The 19,250-nt window shown below is 41.6% G+C and overlaps 1 protein-coding gene across 2 annotated transcripts in view; it reads right to left on the bottom strand.

Moving 5' to 3' along the window:
- MYOF (myoferlin) overlaps positions 1-19,250 on the bottom strand; it is a 166,125-nt gene that overhangs the window by 54,231 nt on the left and 92,644 nt on the right. For both annotated transcript variants that reach the window (XM_053582730.1, XM_053582731.1), the window contains 6 exons: positions 13,361-13,538; positions 12,040-12,164; positions 9,722-9,828; positions 7,012-7,204; positions 5,529-5,684; positions 1,819-1,950 (listed from right to left, as the gene is read on the bottom strand). In XM_053582730.1, coding sequence (XP_053438705.1) covers positions 1,819-1,950; positions 5,529-5,684; positions 7,012-7,204; positions 9,722-9,828; positions 12,040-12,164; positions 13,361-13,538 — 891 coding nt within the window. The remainder of the gene's footprint in view (positions 1-1,818; positions 1,951-5,528; positions 5,685-7,011; positions 7,205-9,721; positions 9,829-12,039; positions 12,165-13,360; positions 13,539-19,250) is intronic.

The following is a 19,250-nucleotide window of genomic DNA, read 5'->3' on the forward strand; positions in this document are numbered from 1 at the left end:
GGAAACAGCAGGACACTGCTCAGGGCCAGTTTCTCCAGGCTTAGCCACAGCCACAGAGCCGGAGGGCAGGTGAATGCCAAGAAATCCTACAGGAAGGAAGAAACAAGCCTCTCCTGTGAATGCCCTGGTGTCCTCACCCCACACTGCCCAGCCAACTGGACAGCAGCATCCTCCCCTCAGGGTCTCCCCAGCAGCCTCCAACATGCCCCTATTTATCTCTGCTAGCATTTCCAAGACTGAGCTGTAAGGAACTGTTTGTGTGTATCTCCCATGCTTTCCAATGTTTCTTAAAGTGGCCCACAGATGTCCCAGATCTACCCACATTGGAATCAGCTCTGGTGCTAACCTAACCTAGCCTAAGCTACAGAGTCAGAATCCCCAGCTGGCTCTGTGTGTCTGCATGTTTACCAAGAAGCTCAGTTTTATTTTTATTTATTTAGTTATATATTTTTTTGCAGTTTTGGTTGGGGCCAGGCTTGAACCCGCCACCTCTGGCATATGGGGCTGACGCCCTACTCCTTAAGCCACAGGCGCCACCCAAGAAGCTCAGTTTTACAGTCACTGCAGTTGATGCTGAGATCTTTGAGGACAAGAATTGGCTTCTTTATCACCTGTAGCACCTGGCTCAGTGCCTGGCATAAATACACCACTCTCTAAAACAATGGTTCTCAACCTTCCTAATGCCGTGGCCCTTTAATACAGTTCCCATGGGCTGCGACCCATAGGTTGAGGCTGCTACCCTAAAAGCTTAGATGGACAGACAGATGGTTGGGTGAATAAATTCTGTCATCATGTATTTGTTCATTCAATAAACATTTATAGGGACTTATTACATGCCAGGATTGTGGAATGAATAAAAAGTAAACATGAAAAATGGGCATGGGTTTTCTTGCCCAGGAAGTAGATCAGAGCCACGATCCTGACCCAGTAGTTATGTATCGCAGTGGGTAGCAGGCACTGGTTTATAGATTAGCTAGATTGAAGATAGTTTCTTGGCCTGTATTTGAGCATGAAGGTCTACTTGTAAGATGGAGCTCATCTGAAAATTGTCAGAAAAGACCCACCAAAATACATCCAATAAATTTAATTCAATAAGCACTTTGAGTTAAAAATAGTATAAAAAATATAGTATAGTATAAAAATAGTATTAAAATATCAAATAGTATAAAAAAATCAAAATAACTCTATTGTTAGCTGTAAACCTTTGTGAAAATTGTTTTCATTAGTTTAATCAAAACGAGACTTTCAATTAACTAAATGGACTTTAATCTCGTTGAAGGTTTTACAAGTTATCTATGTTGTTTCTGAAAGTATTCAGGTAGCATTTCCTTTGTCCTTGGGCAAACTCATCTGAGGCTTCTCCTAAGTGTAGGATGGGTCTCCTTTGGCTTAAAGACCCTCAACCCCAAGCAAGCCTAACAAGATCTGAACATCTGATGTGCTCCCTTTCCTGGGTAGGAGCATCTGCGTGTGTGACTGTGTGTGTAGCTACCTAGAACTCTACCATCAAGCGCTGGTATGACTATTAAGGAATTCTAGTTCTGACAGCTAGAAGGGCACCCATTTTCAGTATTGCTGGTGATAATGGGCTGATCATCTCTTAGAGTTATCATTCAAAAGAATTAATCACCCTGGTGTTCTGATGTTGACAATAAAACCTCAAGAGGATCTTCTCCTATGTCCTTATGTTAAGGTCCTTGGATAGGGTTTTCCATGATGGTAATGTTAGCTGCACGTGAATGTTTCCCCTAAGGGTGTAAAGTAAAAGTACCCCTTCTCCCACCAAAGAAGAAAAGATCAGGGTATCATTAAATGTACCATTTCAGCAAAGACGGTGAAAGTTCCTTCTGCAAAGCTATTAAACTTCTTCTCAACAGTGCTTAAGCCCAGCCAGATGTTCACTCGCAATTCCACAGGCACCTTTGGCCCATTGTTTTTCTCCTGTGGGTACTGTGAGATGAACAATAACATGTTCGGTTACATCAGGCACAGCATGGATGTGACAATGAGTTAAAGTTCAAACAAAACTGAACATACAATCACTGCTGACACCAGTCTAATTTTATGTTTGCTTTAGTTAAAATATTTCCAAATGACCCAATAGCTAAGATTAAAATAACTAAAGCATTGAATCTTAGAGTGTGATCCACGGAATTCCACCTCAGACCTTGTCAGCAGGTCCACAAGGTCAAAATCATTTTCCTAATAATTCTACGTTGGTATTTATCTTCTACACCGTATTGACATTTGCACTCATGGAACAAAAGCAATAGTGGATAAAATTCCTGACACTGTAGCAGGACTCAAAGCAGTGACCCCAAACTGTACCCAGTAGTAATAGCTGGAATATTAACAATAGTAACAATGGCCGCCTGCAGTGGCTCACACCGGTAATCCTAGCATTCTGGGAGGCCCAGGCAGGTGGATTGCTTGAGCTCAGGAGTTCGAGACCAGCCTGGGCAATAGTGAGACCCCATCACTACTAAAAATAGAAAAACTGAGCCAAAACGATTGCTTGAGCCCAAGAGCATGAGGTCGCTGTGAGCCATGACACCACAGCACTCTACTCAGGGTGCCAGAGTGAGACTCTGTCTCAAAAAAAAACTTAAAAAAAAATAATAGCAACTATGCAGTCTCAGTAAAGAAAATGTTTTATTAAAGTTTTATTAAATAATTCTCTTCATCGAGCAGTGAAAATTACTAACTTATTAAATCCAGATCTTTGAGTACATGTGTTTTTATTATTTTATTTTTATTTTTTTTTTATTTGAGACAGAGCCTCAAGCTGTCACCCTGGGTAGAGTGCTGTGGCATCACAGCTCACAGCAACCTCCACCCCCGGGCTCAAGCGATTCTCTTGCCTCAGCCTCCCAAGTAGCTGGGACTACAGGCACCCGCAACAATGCCCAGCTACTTTTAGGCCGCAGCTGTCATTGTTGTTTGGCGGGTCCAGGTTGGATTCGAACCTGCCAGCTCAAGTGTATGCCAGCCTTAGCTGCTTGAGCCACAGGCGCTGAGCCATAGAGTACATGTGTTTTTAATATCTTGTGTGATGAAGTGGGAAATACGCACAAACCATGCCTGCGGCGAATTAGCCTCTGATGGTTGTCTTGAGAAAAAGTTCTTGTACAATTTTTTGAGCTGCCAGTTGAATTAGAGTTTTTAGAAATGAAATACCACTTGTACTTAAAACAATGATTGACAGATTAATATGGCTGGTTAGATTTGAGTTTAAGGCAGACATTTTCTTGAACATAGAGTGAGCTTCTCATTTCAAGGAAAATAGCTTTTGCCAAAGACAAAATCCAAACTTTCGAGTAAAAAATAGAGTTTTGTAAAATTTGTATCTGTCACAGTGAGCTTCATAGCTTCCCAATACATAAAGACTTTTCTGATAAGTCATATTAACAAACGTGATAAAAAGTGAGTTTTTTCAATATTATATGATGAAATGCATCAACATTGGGAATATCTGCGTAACTCAGTGAACCAATATTTTCCAATGATTGTACTTGATGTTACAAAACCATGCGTGGGTAAAAGAGTCAAAGTTCAAGAAAAATCAATAGATTTTAATGAAACTAAGAATGAAAAATTGATACGGTTTCAGATCTTACATGGCAGCCTCTTAAAAGCTACGACTTGAGTTTGGTGTTAGTTCGGCAAAAGTGAATACCCACAATTATCCAAAAAGGTTATAATAATACTCCTTCCTTTCCCAATTACATATCTACGTGAGGCTGGATTCTCTTCATGTAATTCAACAAGATAACTTATTCTGTCAACTTAAACAACAAGTATTTCTGGGAATCCAGTTATATTTTCTGTTAAGCAAGGTATTCAAGAAGTTTGCAAAAATGTAAAATATTATCACTCTGCTTTCTGACTTTTTACAAAAAAAAGTTATAATTCATAAAAATACATAATTTATGTTAACATTTTAAATTAAACATGTAATTTATGTTAATAGTGAGCTTATTATTGATATTGTTAAATAAATTAATAAATATTTTTTAAATTTCTCAGTTTCAGTTTCTTTTTCTTTTATTTTTTCTTTTTTAAGACAAGGTCTCACTCTGTTGTCCAGGCTAGATTGCTATGGCATTAGCCTTGCTCCCAGCAACCTCAAACCTCTGGGTTCAAGCCATCCTCCTGCCTCAGCCTCCTGGGTAGCTGGGACTATAAGCATCCACCATAATTTTTCTCTTTTTAGTAGAGACAGACTCTCACTCTTGCTCAGGTTGGTTTCAAATTCCTGACCTCAAGGGATCCTTCCACTCAGCTTCCTGGCGTGCTAGGATTACAGGCATGAGCCACGGTGCCCAGTCTGGTTTTAATATTTATTACAATAAATATTGATAGATACAACCCACATAAATCAAAGCTCTCTGGAGTCTTCATTTATTCTTTTTTAAGTATAAAGGGGGCCCAAGAACAAAAGACTCATGGAATTAATACTCCCTAAACTCTATAATGAGTATTAACAAAATCAATAAATACATAAAACATTCTCTTAAAAGCATTTTGCTGTTTATCCATTGAGTTCTAAAACCTAACACAGAAGATGCTTTTGTCTCCCTTCCCACCCCCTGTGAAGTTTTATTTATTAATCAGTTTGCTTCCACCCACTGCTGAGGTCAATTATAATTGTGGTTCTATCTTAAGTGAAATTTATTCTACCAAGTGATACTTGAAGGCAGATAATCACTCTGATTCTATTTACGCCCTCCTGATTAAAGAGCAGTGAGTAAATTTATTAAAAGTTGGCAGATAGCTCCTTGTTTTAAAAGAACACTCTCCCCTGGACTCTGCTTTTTCTCTTGATTTTTATTTCTCTCCCTTAAATCCAAAGAACTCCAGTTGGTCGGAGAGAGGATGTCCAAATATATAGATGAGAACTATTCTGATTTCTTTGTTTCCAGCCCGAGGTCCTCCTTTGTCTCCCCATGGACACACACAGAGCAGCTATGGATACAGATGGGCTTAAGGGGTCTATGAAGCTCTCAAATTCGGTGCAAAATATTGGATGCGCAGGCAATGTGCATGCTGCTGAAGAAGAGGACCAAGCGCTCTCATGAGAGTCCACAACTGTAAACATATTCGGAATCTCAGCCTTAAAGCAGGAGTTATCAAAATGTTTCAATTTGAGGGCCTGTTTGGCTAGAATCATAGATTCCATGGGCTATGTATACTACCTTCTTTTTTTCCTCCAACACTCAACTAGCATGAAGGGAGGAAAGGCACTGCTCGGCACGAGACATTACGAGTAAGTGGAAAATCCATGCCAGAAAGCAAAGCATTCACAGCGCCGCGTTAATACTGCAGTCACAAAAACATCTTCACTTGATTGAAAGCCAGTCAACCTCAGGTCACTGTCTGGGAATTACTGCCTAAGAGGAAGGGACCCTAGAATTAATCACAATCACTGTAGCCATTCACTAATCCACAAAGTACAAAACACAGCCCCTTCTCAAGAATGCAGGGTTTGTATTCAAGTCTATTTCTCATTACGCAGGGAAGACGTGTACCTTCAGAAAGACGGTTTGGGTTTTCCCACAGTATTTCCCAGATGCACTCTCACCGCTGGTGGAGTATAAAACCTGATGTGCCGGAATCCGCGCATAGGCCAATCTTTTCTCTCCCCGGATCATCCAGATGATGATGTCAGGCATGCTGTTCTGAGGCTGGTCGCCAGGGTCGAAGGGAAAAGGAGGCAAAGTTACGGTCAGACTGAAGACCCAGTAGCCGGACCCTCGGGATGCCAGTTAGCAAAGAAATGCTGTGGTTAGGGCCTTGTCCCAGATTTCTCATATTTTCTGTGACCACACCGTGCACCTGCAGGGCAGGGAAGTGGGCTGGGGCTGGCCAAAGGGAACAGAGGGAAGCACAGAGGCATTCTGACCTGAAAAAAGCCCTGTCTACTCTGCTCTGAGAGGCATTTTAGGAATGTATCTCAAGCACAGTTTAAAGCAGCGGTTCTCAACCTGTGGGTCGTGACCCACAGAAACTGTATTAAAGGGCCATGGCATTTAGGAACGTTGAGAACCACCGGTTTAAAGAAAGCCATCGGCAGCAGTCAAAGGTCACAGGTTGCATGTTTTACCAGACACAGATTGTCTCTGTCTCATGATCCAAAAATTGCCACATCTGAAATTAAGTTTTTAAAAACTTCTTTTTTTCTGGCCCACATGGGCTACTGCTTGGGTCCCCCCTTCAGTGCAGCAGAGGCTTCCTTATCTATCTTATCTTTTAATCTATCAATAAAATCTGTTCTTTAAAAGAAAAACAAACTTCTTTTCTTTCTGATAATAAAGAAGGTTTAAGTTCACCATAGAAAACTGCAGAAGCACCAAAACATACATAGTAGAAAATAAAAACTACCTATAATCCTGTGTTTTCTCAAATGTATTTCTACCCCAAAATATATTCCTGCCTTCCCCTTTGATCTCTGAAGGACAGTGGCAGTCAACATTATCCAGAGCCTCCTGTGTGCCCTGCACTGGGCCACACCCTTTTCATTCGTCTTCTCTAAATCTTCACACAACAATGCTACCAAGCAAGCAGTATGTTTATCTCTATTTTACAGATGGGGAAACTGAGGCTTAAAGAGGTTGAACAACTTGCCCAAAGTTACCCATGGTAGATCCTGGGTTCAACCCAGGGCTTCATGACCCCAACCAAAGCTGACATTTTAATCCTCTGTACTACACAGATCTGCTACATCATTATTTAGATTATTCTCTGACAGAAAATATGATGATTTGTCCCCTTTGGAAACATTTCTAAGATTACCAACTCCAATTCTTCTCTTGCCCTTATTTCGATGATATTCATCCCCATTACACATTAGCATTTCCAACCCAGTAAGTGCTTGAATTTTATAACCTATCAGATCTGCTCAGTATCCAAGATAATGCAGAAGATTCTCCTTCCACCACTTTCATCCTTGGTGCCATTCCATAGAACCCTTCTTCCGTATCAGGTGACATTTATGTAGTTTAAAGGTCCTACCTCTTCAGTCAGCTGTATTAATTTATCAAGCCAGTCTTCAATTTCCACCAGTGTGGACTTCACATCTGTGGCTTCAGACCTCATCCTCATGGCAGCCTCACGTATCTGGGAGAGAGACCTGGACCGCAACTTTCGGATCTGACTATCAAGAATTGTGACATTGGCTTTTCCTTCCGTGAGAGGCAATGTGTATCTGAAAAAAAGAAGAAGGAAGGAAGGAAAGAAAGAAAGAGAGAGAACAGTTGAGTTCTTTTATGTTAGGTTTCCATCTTGCAAACCACATCAGTCTCCTGATTCCACAAGCATTGCCAGTTTAAGGTGAATCTGAGTGTATCTGGCATTGTCAGGGCAGATCTGCCAGTCTCTTAATATTCATGAGAAATACAGGAGGATTGAAATCCCAAGGAAATTTTAAAATCCTTAGGGATTAACCTAAGGCCCAACAGCTGAAAGAAACTGGCTTTCCCCTCTTTTGTTTCCTGGAATCATTGTGGGACCCACAAAATATTGGGAGAGGAAGAGAGGTTAGAAATCATTTAGCTGAAGGGTTCTTAACTTAGGAACCAGGGATGCTTAGGCAGTCTATAGGTGAACCTCAGAAGGTCTGCGAGACCCTGAAACTTATAAAGAAAACTGTGTGTATCTGTGTAACATGTAGTGTGATGTAATGATGAACCTGGGTTTTGGCTCCAACTACTTGGGTACTAATTGTGGCTCCATCTTTTCACTAGTTCTATAATCTTGGCCATCACTTATACTTCTGTTCTCCTATGTTCAGGTGTGAGAAACACCTTTTATGGTGATTGTGGGAAGGAGAACATTTGGAACAGCTGCACTGTACAATCTAAATAATGCTGGCATCATCATCATCTCATTGTCATCTTCATCATTAGATCCTCAAAGCAGCTCATGAGCCTCACTTGTGTAGGCCAAGCATCCATTCCAAATAAGAACTGGGAAGTGTAGTGACCGGACCCACCAGGGCATCCAAGAACAGCCGAGCTGGGGCCAGAATTCAGCTTCCGCTGCCAACCCCCCCCCCCATTATGGCATCTGGTGGGACACAGGGTGAGGGCGTCACCAGTTTCAGGAATTTCTATGCGGATTGTCCCTGCCTGGAATTTCTGCCCACTTGAATTTCACCTAGCTTCTTAAATGAAGGAAGTCCTGGCATGACTTCTCTTAAACACTGAATTTCCTGCTACAGAAAGTTAAAAAAGATTCCCATTTGATACTTGAAAAACAGCTCGTATCAGAAGCATAAATAGATATGTCTGTGAATTTCTCTACAAACCTTAAAATTCTAGACATTTTCTATGTAAACGTTATTAACAAATGTTTCTGTTTGGGTTCATTAATAACTATGGCAGGCTGGGTGCAGTGCCTTGTACCTGTGATCCTAGCACTCTAGGAGGCTAAGGAGGATAGATGGCTTGAGTTCAGGAGTTCAAGACCAGCTGGTGCAAGAGTGAGACTCCAGTCTCTACCAAAAATAGAGAAACTAGCCAGCATCATGGCTGCATGCCTGTAGTCTCAGTTACTCAGGAGGCGAAGGTAAGAGGATTTCTCAAACCCAGGAGTTTGAGGTTGCTATGGCATTATACCCAGGGAGACAGAGTAAGAATCTATCTCAAAAGTCAAAAAGAAAAAACAAAAAACTGTGGCAATACATTTGAAGGGTTAAGTCCCAAAAGTAATTCTTTGAGACAAAAATATATCCGGAAGCTGTTAGCTCTAAAGTCACACCAGAGACTTTTGACAAAACTATGGGACATGCAGCAGGAAAAGGAGCTGAGCTGGTAAACCCAACTCTGGGCATCAGACATGCCGTGTCACCTCTTTGGGCCTCTGATTTCTTATCTACACAATAAGAAGACTGGAGGAGAAGTTCATTAGGACCCAGCTCTAAAATTCTGGACTAGCCTCCAGCAGTACTTTGACTTCAGCTGCATTTTAATTACCTGGATCAACCACTAGAAAGCGCAAGAAGACAGGGTGACTTAGGCATTGGCCCCAAGAGGAAAGGCCATGGCTCTTGTTGCCCATGGAAAGCATTCTGGATGCTTTTCTTTTGGAACTTCCCTGTCCACTACTTTATTAGCTAATATTTAAAATGAGTTTGTGGTGAATCACTTCCCCCTTTGATTTCCAAATGATAAAAAATCCAAGCTGTTTCCCCAAGTCACAGTTACAAAAAGCTTCCTGGTGCAAGCCAAATCTAGGGGTTTGGCCTAACAGACTTGGCCACCGTACATTAGGCATTCAGTAAAAGAATAAATGAAAAGGCTGTTTTTAGAAATATGTTTATGAATTAGGAACATGTTCTAAATGGTAAAATCGGTGCTCCACCAGAGCCACCCTTCCTCAAGGCAGTGGGCATCCACGGATGGCTGGATAGCTGCGAAGTGGTGAGAACACACTTGCCCCTCTCCCCTTCCCTGCGCCTTTCCTGAGGCTGCCCTGGGACATGCTTTTGGGTGTGGGGCTCAGCCTCCCTCGGCTACTTTAGAATTGGCATCAAATCAGAAAGTAGAGCTTTTCCTGGTGGTGATTCAGAGACTCCTCCCAGCAAGGACCTTTTAAGATGCTTGAATAGTTCAAATTCATTTTTTAGATAAACACTAAAACCATTCTAGATGCTCTCATAGTCTTAGAATTTCGGGACAAGTGCATGGATGCAAATTCTGAGTTATGAATAAGATCACTATACCTTGTGTCTTCTATAACTTCATCTATCAGCTTCAACCACAATTCAGCCAGCTGGTTTGCAGGAATTTTACCTTGTATCCCTGATTTTAGAGCCTCTACATTTGATTGCTGAAGAATTGGAAAAGAGAGGAAATAATTGGTAATTGGGCATCATGCTATTATACCTGGCAAAGGTTAAACTTATATTTTCAAGAAACAAAATTTTAATACATAGAAGCTCAATTACAGAAAAATCAAAGGATTTTTTTTTTTTAGTTAATCATACTCACCACAGCTTAGAACTATTTATTTTTGTTCAAAATGCAATTAATAGCAATATGTTTAAGTAACAGAATAGCCTTTTCATATAGTTTGACCTCTGAAACTGTGTAAATACTTATATATTAAAAAAACAAATAAAATGAAACCAGCAAGGATAGGGGAGAAGAACCTAAAATGGAATATAATCTGAATTATAGGCATACTTGTATTTCAGATGACTAACATAAGTACGCTGAACTAACTCACAGAACTTTTGAACACAGTATTTTGACTATGTACCCTCAAAGGTAAAAACAAAAACAAAAACCATGAACTTGTTGAACTCTAATTAATAGACTTATTTTTCACAGTGGTTTATCTATGGATTTTACAATGAAGCAAATGAGTAAATATGTTGAGGATAGCAAAGGCCAGATTTCTCAATGTGAGAGAAGAAAGTTATAATTACAGAGATAGGGAAGACTATAATAAACTCTGTGGATTGGACTGGAATCGGAGGTTTCTGTATGAACTCATAGTGCTTAGTGTATCAATGGATACAGAAATAAATGGAAGTGTGTGCATTCGTGAGCAAGTTGCCTGCTGAGAAAGCCCAGAAGCAACATTTCACTAGTAGTAAGAATTTAGTTTTTAAATGCCATCCTCATTAAAAGGAAACAGAGCTCCTTGGGGAAACGGTGATTCCAAGGCTAAGGCAGAGAAAGCACAAGATAAGCCCAGAGCGTACTGCTGTGTCACATTGAGCATCTGCAAAAGAGAGGTTGAGAGAGTGCCCACCATGAGTACCAAAAGTCCTCTTCATGGAAAGCCACCATCCTGTCCAGAGTAGCATGGAATTAAGACAGCTTGGAGAGAACTGATAAGAGCCAGGATGAGAAAAGCTGAAGAACATCCAAAACATAATTAGAGTAAAGCTGTGACTCATTCTCCATGAATTCCTTTGAGCACTGGAAATTAATATTACAACTACATTGCATATTAATTGCAACTTTATCATATGAACAATTATGATTAAGTGAATTTAAACCTGTAATTATCCCTCCATGTTGTCTTTATAAAATAAAATAATACCTTTAGATTTTTCCATAGAGTCTATCAGTCCTGGTAAAGATTAGATCTTAGAAAAAATGCATATTAATAGAATTTGGAAATCAAAACACTGATATCAGATGGATTTTATCAGATAGGAGGAACTCAGTATCTTTGACTTAATTAGAAATATCCCAAACACATCCTGCTTCTCCTTACCAAGCTAGTTGACCAATGTCAACTAGATGGGTAATCATAGATATCATATCGAAGCAGTTTTCACTAGAGGAAACCCATCAACCTCCAACAGGGAAAATTCCTCTAGTCTGTAGAAAGAGTGGAAAATGTTAGACACTGGTTCCTTTAAGCCACTTCTTGCTACAGTGAAGATTTTTCACTGCATTAACAGCAAAGCTCTAAGAGTTGCCTGTGGCTCATCACTCTCCACACACAAATTGTGGAAGAATCTATGAGTTCCCACTCTACTCACTACCACCCCCCACGTTTCTCATCCTCCCCTCTTCCACAGTAAGAAACTTTTATTGGGGCATATGCCTGTCCAAGCATAAGACTATATTTCCCAACTTCTTTATAGTTAGATGTGGCTGTATGACTGGGTTCTGTCCAACAGAAAGTGAGGAGAAATCAAGTGTGTGACTTCTGGGTCTTTCCTTTGAAGGGAAAGGCCTGTGCCATCTTCTCCTGACTCCCTTCTTTCAGTCTGAAGGGTGGATGTAGTGGTGAGCTACCTCTACTATGCAGACAATGGTAATCCCTTAGTGATGGCTGAAAAACCAGGGGGAAAGAGCCTCCATCCCCAAATACCACTGAACATCCACACTAGCTTGGACCACCTACCTCAGCTGTTCCTAGATAAATCTCTCTTACCTTGTTGACCGCTGTATTTTGAGACCCTGTGTTATAGAGGCCCTGTGTTATAGAGACCCTGTGTTATAGAGGCCTAGCCTGCATCCTCACTAATACATAACTCTCCCTGATAAAAAGGAAATGTACAAAAGATAAACGTACCAGCCGTTCTACCATGAGTAGGAGAGTGTTTACTGCATCCAGGCGATGACTAATATCTTCCCAATATGAAGTCAAGGTAACAACTGGCTTTGTGTGGGCCCAAGGCAAGTAATAATAGTAGTTCCCTGGTATAAAACATAGGGGGTCAGTGAATAGTGGACACTTAAAATAGACAACATGTTTATTAAAGAGATGTGCAGACTGAGCTGCTGATTAAACTATATGCTTGGAATCTTTAATTTTATTCAATTAAAAAACTGAGAGATGGAAATTTCTCCTTCATCTAGGCTGTTTTAAAATCTCTCTAAAAGACTCTAGTAAACTGAGTACAATAACCTCAGGATCTTCTAATGATTCAAGGTCACGCATCTGAACATCAGTGATGATTACCTAACATAACAGCAAAAAATAGAGCATAGAGATTAAATTGAAAGTGTTTATCCCTGAAAACTTTTCTTATATGCTGATATTTTTATTGGAAGTAGGGTAAAAGAAAAGAACTTTCTGTTCTTTGAAACCTTTAGCTGGCTCCATGGGGGTTTGGTATTACTTATACTCTTACTGTGACTAAGAACTATTAGCTAATGTTTTCTAAGGCATTTTGTATTTTAAAAGTGTTGGATAAAACTTAGGTAAAAACTATGGCAATACAGTTATGTTATTTGATCAGAATTCCTCTCCCCATTCTCTATACTCTCAAACCATTTTTATGAGGGATTTACAAAGATTCTTCATGCTCTATTGGGATTTATTTTACATACTAGAATGTAAGCTCTTTAAAAGTAGTGACCGTTTCTTACCCATCTTGTTCAAATAGAACTATCGAATCCTCCCAACAACTCTGGGGAAGATGAAGAAATTGAGGGTTAGATAGAATTAAGTGGTGTGGCTGAGGTCATAGTGCTGAACAGTAACACAGCAAAGACCAGAAGCCGATTTCATAGGGCCTGAGCCAGAGGGAGTCCAGTCCACTTCAACTTCTCAATCTAAGAAAGATTTGGGGCTTCACAGGGACAGAAGCTGCTTCTGCAGCTTTTAGCAGAGTCATCATCTCAGGACTTTACAAGGTAGAGCCAACGTTAAAGCTGGTCAAGGGCACTGGGGGTTGGCCCCTAGCAATGGAACCCACAACTTCGTGGGTCTGGCCAATCCCGAAGGTGCCTGAACTCCAAATACATGTCTTCCTCATTCAAATTTTTCCTTTCCACTAATCATATGTTGGGGAAATGGCCGCCACAGGGAGGATATAGCACCTGCTTCCTGTCCCGTGGTGCACCCACCATAATCATGCAGAGGGGAGAACAGTTGGTGCCAATCTTACCATCAAATATGGCACGGCTGTATTGAGTGGTTGATGCCAAAGGCTTACAGGTCGCATCGAACTTGTTGCCGTAGTTCCCAATGCTGACTTCAAACTGAATGGCCTCACCAACGTCTTGCAACATGGTGGCCGAGTGAAAGACAGCAGACAGGCTGTACTTCCGTCTTCGCTGATATTTCTGTAAAATATGAGCAGGCATAAGGCTCAGTGAAACTGCTTTTGCCCATATTTACATGTGAATTTGTAACAGAAGAAATTTTAAACCTAATAATTAAACACCAGGAGAAAATGTTCTTGGACCCAGCCCAGCAGTTCCCCTTGAAATCACATTAAGTGAGCAAAGACAGAAGTCCTAGGATGTGGATTGCATTGTTGCTAAAAATAGAGAGAAAAAAACAAGACAATACAATTATCTCTCAGTATAGATTGTGTTCTATCCATACAGTAGAATAAAAGTTCGTAAAAAGAGTTAAGTAGATCCATATGTGCAAACACAGAAAAAGAGTATATTTTGGCTGAATCCATTAAATATATACACTATATATATATAATGTATATATATATATATTTAGTTTTTGGCTGGGGCTGGGTTTGAACCCACCACCTCCAGCATATGGGGCTGGTGCCCTACTCCTTTGAGCCACAGGCGCCGCCTCATTAAACATATATTTTTAATGTTCTCATATGCATAGAGAAGGTCTGGAAGAATATAACTCAAATTGTTAAGAGTTAGAGAGATTATAGAAAACTTTGCTTTCTAACTAATACATTTTTTATTTTTTGCATTGTTTATTAATTTTCTAATTAGAAATTAAAAATATAGGGCGGCGCCTGTGGCTCAGTGAGTAGGGCGCCGGCCCCATATACCGAGGGTGGCGGGTTCAAACCCGGCCCCGGCCAAACTGCAACCAAAAAATAGCCAGGCGTTGTGGCGGGCGCCTGTAGTCCCAGCTGCTCGGGAAGCTGAGGCAAGAGAATCGCGTAAGCCCAGGACTTAGAGGTTGCTGTGAGCCGTGTGACGCCACGGCACTCTACCAAGGGCGGTACAGTAAGACTCTGTCTCTACAAAAAAATAATAAAAAAATAATAATAATAACAAAAATAAAAAAATAAAAAGAAATTAAAAATATATATATATATTTTGAGACAGAATCTCACTATGTTGCCCTCAGTAGAGTGCTGTGGTGTCACAGCTCACAGCAACCTCAAACTCTTGGGCTTAAGTGATTCTCTTGCTTCAGCCTCCTGAGTAGCTGGGATCCCCGACTATTGTTTGTAGTTGTCATTGCTATTTGGCAGGCCTGGCCTGGGCTCAAACCCGCTGCCTTCGTGTGTGTGGCTGGTGCCCTAGCTGCTGAGCTACAGGTGCCAAGCCAGAAATAAAAATATTTTTGATGCCAGATTTAAAAATAAATGAAATACGAAATTTCTTTTTCCGAAATGGAAATCAGACTTCCTCTCTCTCTTTCTTTCTCTCTCTAAATTACTTATTTAGTGAGCGTATCTATGTGTGAGGCAGCTAAAGATAGGGCCAACAATAGCCACACTGAGGATCTATCCGCCCAGCAGAGATGACCATGAGCCCTTCAGACCTTCCTTGACCAGAATATAAAATCTCTTGAGCCCACATCCTGCCCCACGTTCTTGCCCAGATGGCATTTCTCCTTCTTTATGAACTATGTCCCCACTGATCCGCTGGCACTCTGCCTTCTTCAGTCAAACAGCCGTGCGATGGTTTAAGTCACTATACTTCCTTATGTCCTGTGCATTCTGACCTTTAATACTGTTCACAACCAGAGTCTGCTCCAGAGCCCCGCTGGTGTCCAGTCTCGGGTGCTTCCCACTGGCTATGTGCTCCACCTGTGAACTTGTGAGACCCATGAGTGATCACACTTGAACTCCTTGATGAATTTCTCGCCATAGCAAGCTTAGTTCAAAAGCTTTGAACAAACTCTAGCTCTGTAGTTCTTCTGTTTGAGATATGGAGGCCACATACGTATCAAACTTTGGCATATGATGACTTTTTTGCTGACATTTTTTTCCATTGCTACTTTGCTATTAATTCAGGCACCACAATCTAGGTCATAAAGTAGTGATGCCTTTCACTTCTTGGATGTTAATAAAAATTACCCTCTAGATACTTATTAACTGATTTTCCTTTCCTTCATTATCCATCCACACCATGGCTTTTGTTCACTAAAATGAATCACAATTGAGGATGCGTCTTCTGGTTTGTGTGAGGCAAGAATATGCTAACCATTTACAAAGCTTCTTTATTTTATTTTATTTTATTTTATGAGACAGAGTCTCACTTTCTTGCTCCCAGTAGAGTGCCGTGGCATCATAGCTCACAGCAACCTCAGACTCTTGAATTCAAGTGATGCTCCTGCTTCAGGCTCCTGAGTAGCTGGGACTACAGGCACCCACCACAGCACACAGCTATTTTTAGAGACGGGGTCTCGCTCTGGCTCAGGCTGGTCTCGAACATGTGAGCTCAGGCAATCTATCCGCCTTGGCCCCCCAGAGTGCTGGGATTATAGGCATGAGCCACTGCTCCAGGCCTTACGAAGCCTCTCCTAACACTCTGGGAGGCTGGGCAGGAGGATTGCTTGAGCTCAAGGATTAGAGACCAGCCTGAGCAACAGTGAGACCCCGTCTGTACTAAAAACAGAAAAAATAAGCTAAGTATTGTGGTGGACACCTCTACTGCCAGCTACTCTGGAGGTTGAGGCAAGAGGATTGCTTGAGCCTAGGAGTTTGAGGCTGCTGTGAGCTTAGCTGATGCCAGAACACCCTAACTTAAGCAATGGAATGAGACTCTGTCTCAAAAAGAAAAAAAAAAGAGTGGTAAAATATAGGTAATATCAAATTTCCTTTTTTAGATGTACGGTTCAAGGGAAATGAAGTACATTGGCACTGTCATTCTACGATCACCAACCATCCATTCATAGAACTCTTGAATTATCTGGGGAGCTCATCTTACAAAACTGAAACTGTTTAAACCCATTAAACAATCACCTTCTATGTCCTTCTCCCCCTAGGCCCAGACAATGACCAATTTACTCTCTGTCTCTATTAATTCAACTATTCTAGGTACTTCACATAAGAGAAATCATGCAGTATTTGTCCTTTTGTGTCTGACTTACTTCACTTAACATCATGTCTTTGAAGTCCATTCATGTTGTAGCATGTGTCAAAATTTATTTCCTTTTTAAGACTGAATAATATTTCATCGTAGGAATATACCACATTTTGTTTGTCTATGCACTGATGGACACCTGGGTTGCTGCCAGCTTTTGGCTATTGTAAATAACACAGCTATGAACATGGGTGTACAGATATCTGTTCAGGTCCCTGCTTTCAGTTCTTTGGGGTATACAGCCAAAAGTGGACTTGCTAAATCATATGGTAGTTCTATTTTGAATTTTTCAAGTACAGTTTTAAAAACTTCTGACAGTGACTGTTGTTTGTGGTTTTGAAACACCCTGGACAGCTCACTATTACAAAATCTCCATTTCTTGACGTGGTATATAATAGAATGCTCCAATAGGGTTTGTTTTTTTCTTTTTTTTTTTTTTGTAGAGACAGAATCTCACTGTACCGAGCGTCACACAGCTCACAGCAACCTCTAACTCTTGGGCTTACACGATTCTTTTGCCTCAGCCTCCCGAGCAGCTGGGACTACAGGCGCCCGCCACAACGCCCGGCTATTTTTTTGTTGCAGTTTGGCCGGGGCTGGGTTTGAACCCGCCACCCTCGGCATATGGGGCCGGCACCCTACTCACTGAGCCACAGGCGCCGCCCTCCAGTAGGGTTTTATCAGAAACCCTCTGAACCTCCATCTTTTTTGAAAGTCTTTCTAAAACACTGGCTTGCAACCGAACTGCATATTGAATTACCTGGGGAGCTCTAGACCGGACATTGTGAGTTTAAAAGCTTCTCTACCTTAGTCCATTTTTGGTAGAAAGGGCCTGGGAGGACTTAGGCTGCTTGTCAAGAGCTCTGCTAACACACCCACAACTAAGCCTCTTTGAACTACGGACAGCTATGGAAATTCTAGGTTTGAATTTGAATTGTGTAAAAATTAAAAATGAGGAAGTTATTTGTATTAGTCAGAATTTAAATATAACAGTACAACTTCTTCTTTGTAAACCACCTAGGATGACACAAAGGAAGAGAAGGAGTTAAACCGGGGGTAACAAAATTGGATGCCTGAATCAGAGTCTGGAAGAAAATGAGTGGTATGTAAGCCAGGGGCTGCAGAGTACAGAGAAGGTTCATGAGAAGCCTCCAGAGGGGTGAGGATGATGCCTCTGGCCAGGCTGGCTCTGCCCTGTACACCTCCAGGTGAGCAAGGATTTTTTTTAGCTCTCCCTGGAAGGTCTCATACAGAATTTGCACCACCTCCTGCAGAAACCCTGATAGGACCCTTACCCCAGAGAGTCTTAGCCATGAAAACATTAGCTTGAGCTTCTGACTATCATAACTCCCAACAGAGTGAGTACGCACTGTGAGGAAGCCACTGAAAGTGGAGCAGCTCCTTAGACCATTTGCAAGTCCCAAGTCCATGAGGAGGAGCGTCTACCTCCACCATAGGCTCACCTGCCCCAGGTTAGTGGAGAGCTGCTGGCCACAGCCCTTTCCCACTTCCCCTCTGCCTGGGGCACAAAGAGGTAGAGAGAGGAAGGAACAAAGCACCATTTAGAGAAGTCCAGAGCCCCAGCTTTTGTTCTGGACCCTCCTTCAGTAGCATGAATGCAAAACTGCCTACAACACAGGAAAGTGAAAGCATGTAAGTTATGGTCTGTTTGACACCTTGGAGCTCCTCCTGCTCATCAGTGACTAGTGCATGCTATAGAAAAGGTGGTATGGAGTAGTTTCAGAAGTAAATTTGGGGTCGGGGGTGATTTTTGTTAAGGAGAAGTCTGGTAAAGACTGCCAGAGAATCACCAATTTAGCAGCCATCTTGTCACTATTCTTGAAAATGGCTGTGGTCAGTGACGAGGAGACTAGGTGCCACAATTTGCCCAACTTGCCACCTTCGGTCTGTTAACTAAACATGGCTGACAACCAGTGGAGCAGGTGCAAGAATCTGAAGGTGTTTCTAGCAATAGTTGCTGAGCCTTACTGGGGGCCAGACCAGTGGGGGATTTCAAGGAGGTTCTAGTTGAGCAGGAGGAGAAGGTTCACAGGGAGGCTCTCAACATACTGTTCACGTGTATTATGGGCTTTTATGTTGTTGGCTATTTTTATTTTGTGCTTTTTTTTTTTTTTTTACTAAAGTCCATGAAACAAGCTTCTTGGCCTATGTGTACTGAATTATTTGTAGTTCATTTGCTCTTGAAATAGCACACAAGGAGACTGGGAGGAAGAAATCCAAGAATAGATCCCAGATCACAGAGACAGAAACTCAGTCCTTTGGTGGCAGGGTAGAGGTCCAGAAGCCAGTGGGTGTTGGAAGGATTCTCGGTTTGCAACGCTTGATCTTCTACCGTGCAGGTGGCCGGGGTGGACCTGCTATCCTGCTGTCCTCCTGACCAGACCCACCTGGAGCAACGGGTCAGCTCTGTGCTAGGAAGATGGAGCCGCTTGGCTCTTTGGCAACCAACCTGCCCTTTGCTGCATCCTTTTCATCTCTACCAAAAAGTTTTGTTATTTGTTTACCTTTGACATGCTGGAACTTTATAGTTTCTGCCAGTTATTACCACCTGTGGCAAGAGTGCTTAAGGCACTCTCAAGCCATGATCCAAGGGCAGGACAAGTGGCACACACCTGCACGTGTCTACAGCACACCACGGAGATTGCTCCTCGGCCTATTAATGTGCTGGGGCTTAAAAAAAAAAAAGTTTTGTTATTTGCCTATGACTTAGAATGTGAGACCTGTGTAAGA

This window comes from Nycticebus coucang, chromosome 3 (assembly GCF_027406575.1).
Source record: "Nycticebus coucang isolate mNycCou1 chromosome 3, mNycCou1.pri, whole genome shotgun sequence".
Taxonomy (NCBI): domain Eukaryota; kingdom Metazoa; phylum Chordata; class Mammalia; order Primates; family Lorisidae; genus Nycticebus; species Nycticebus coucang.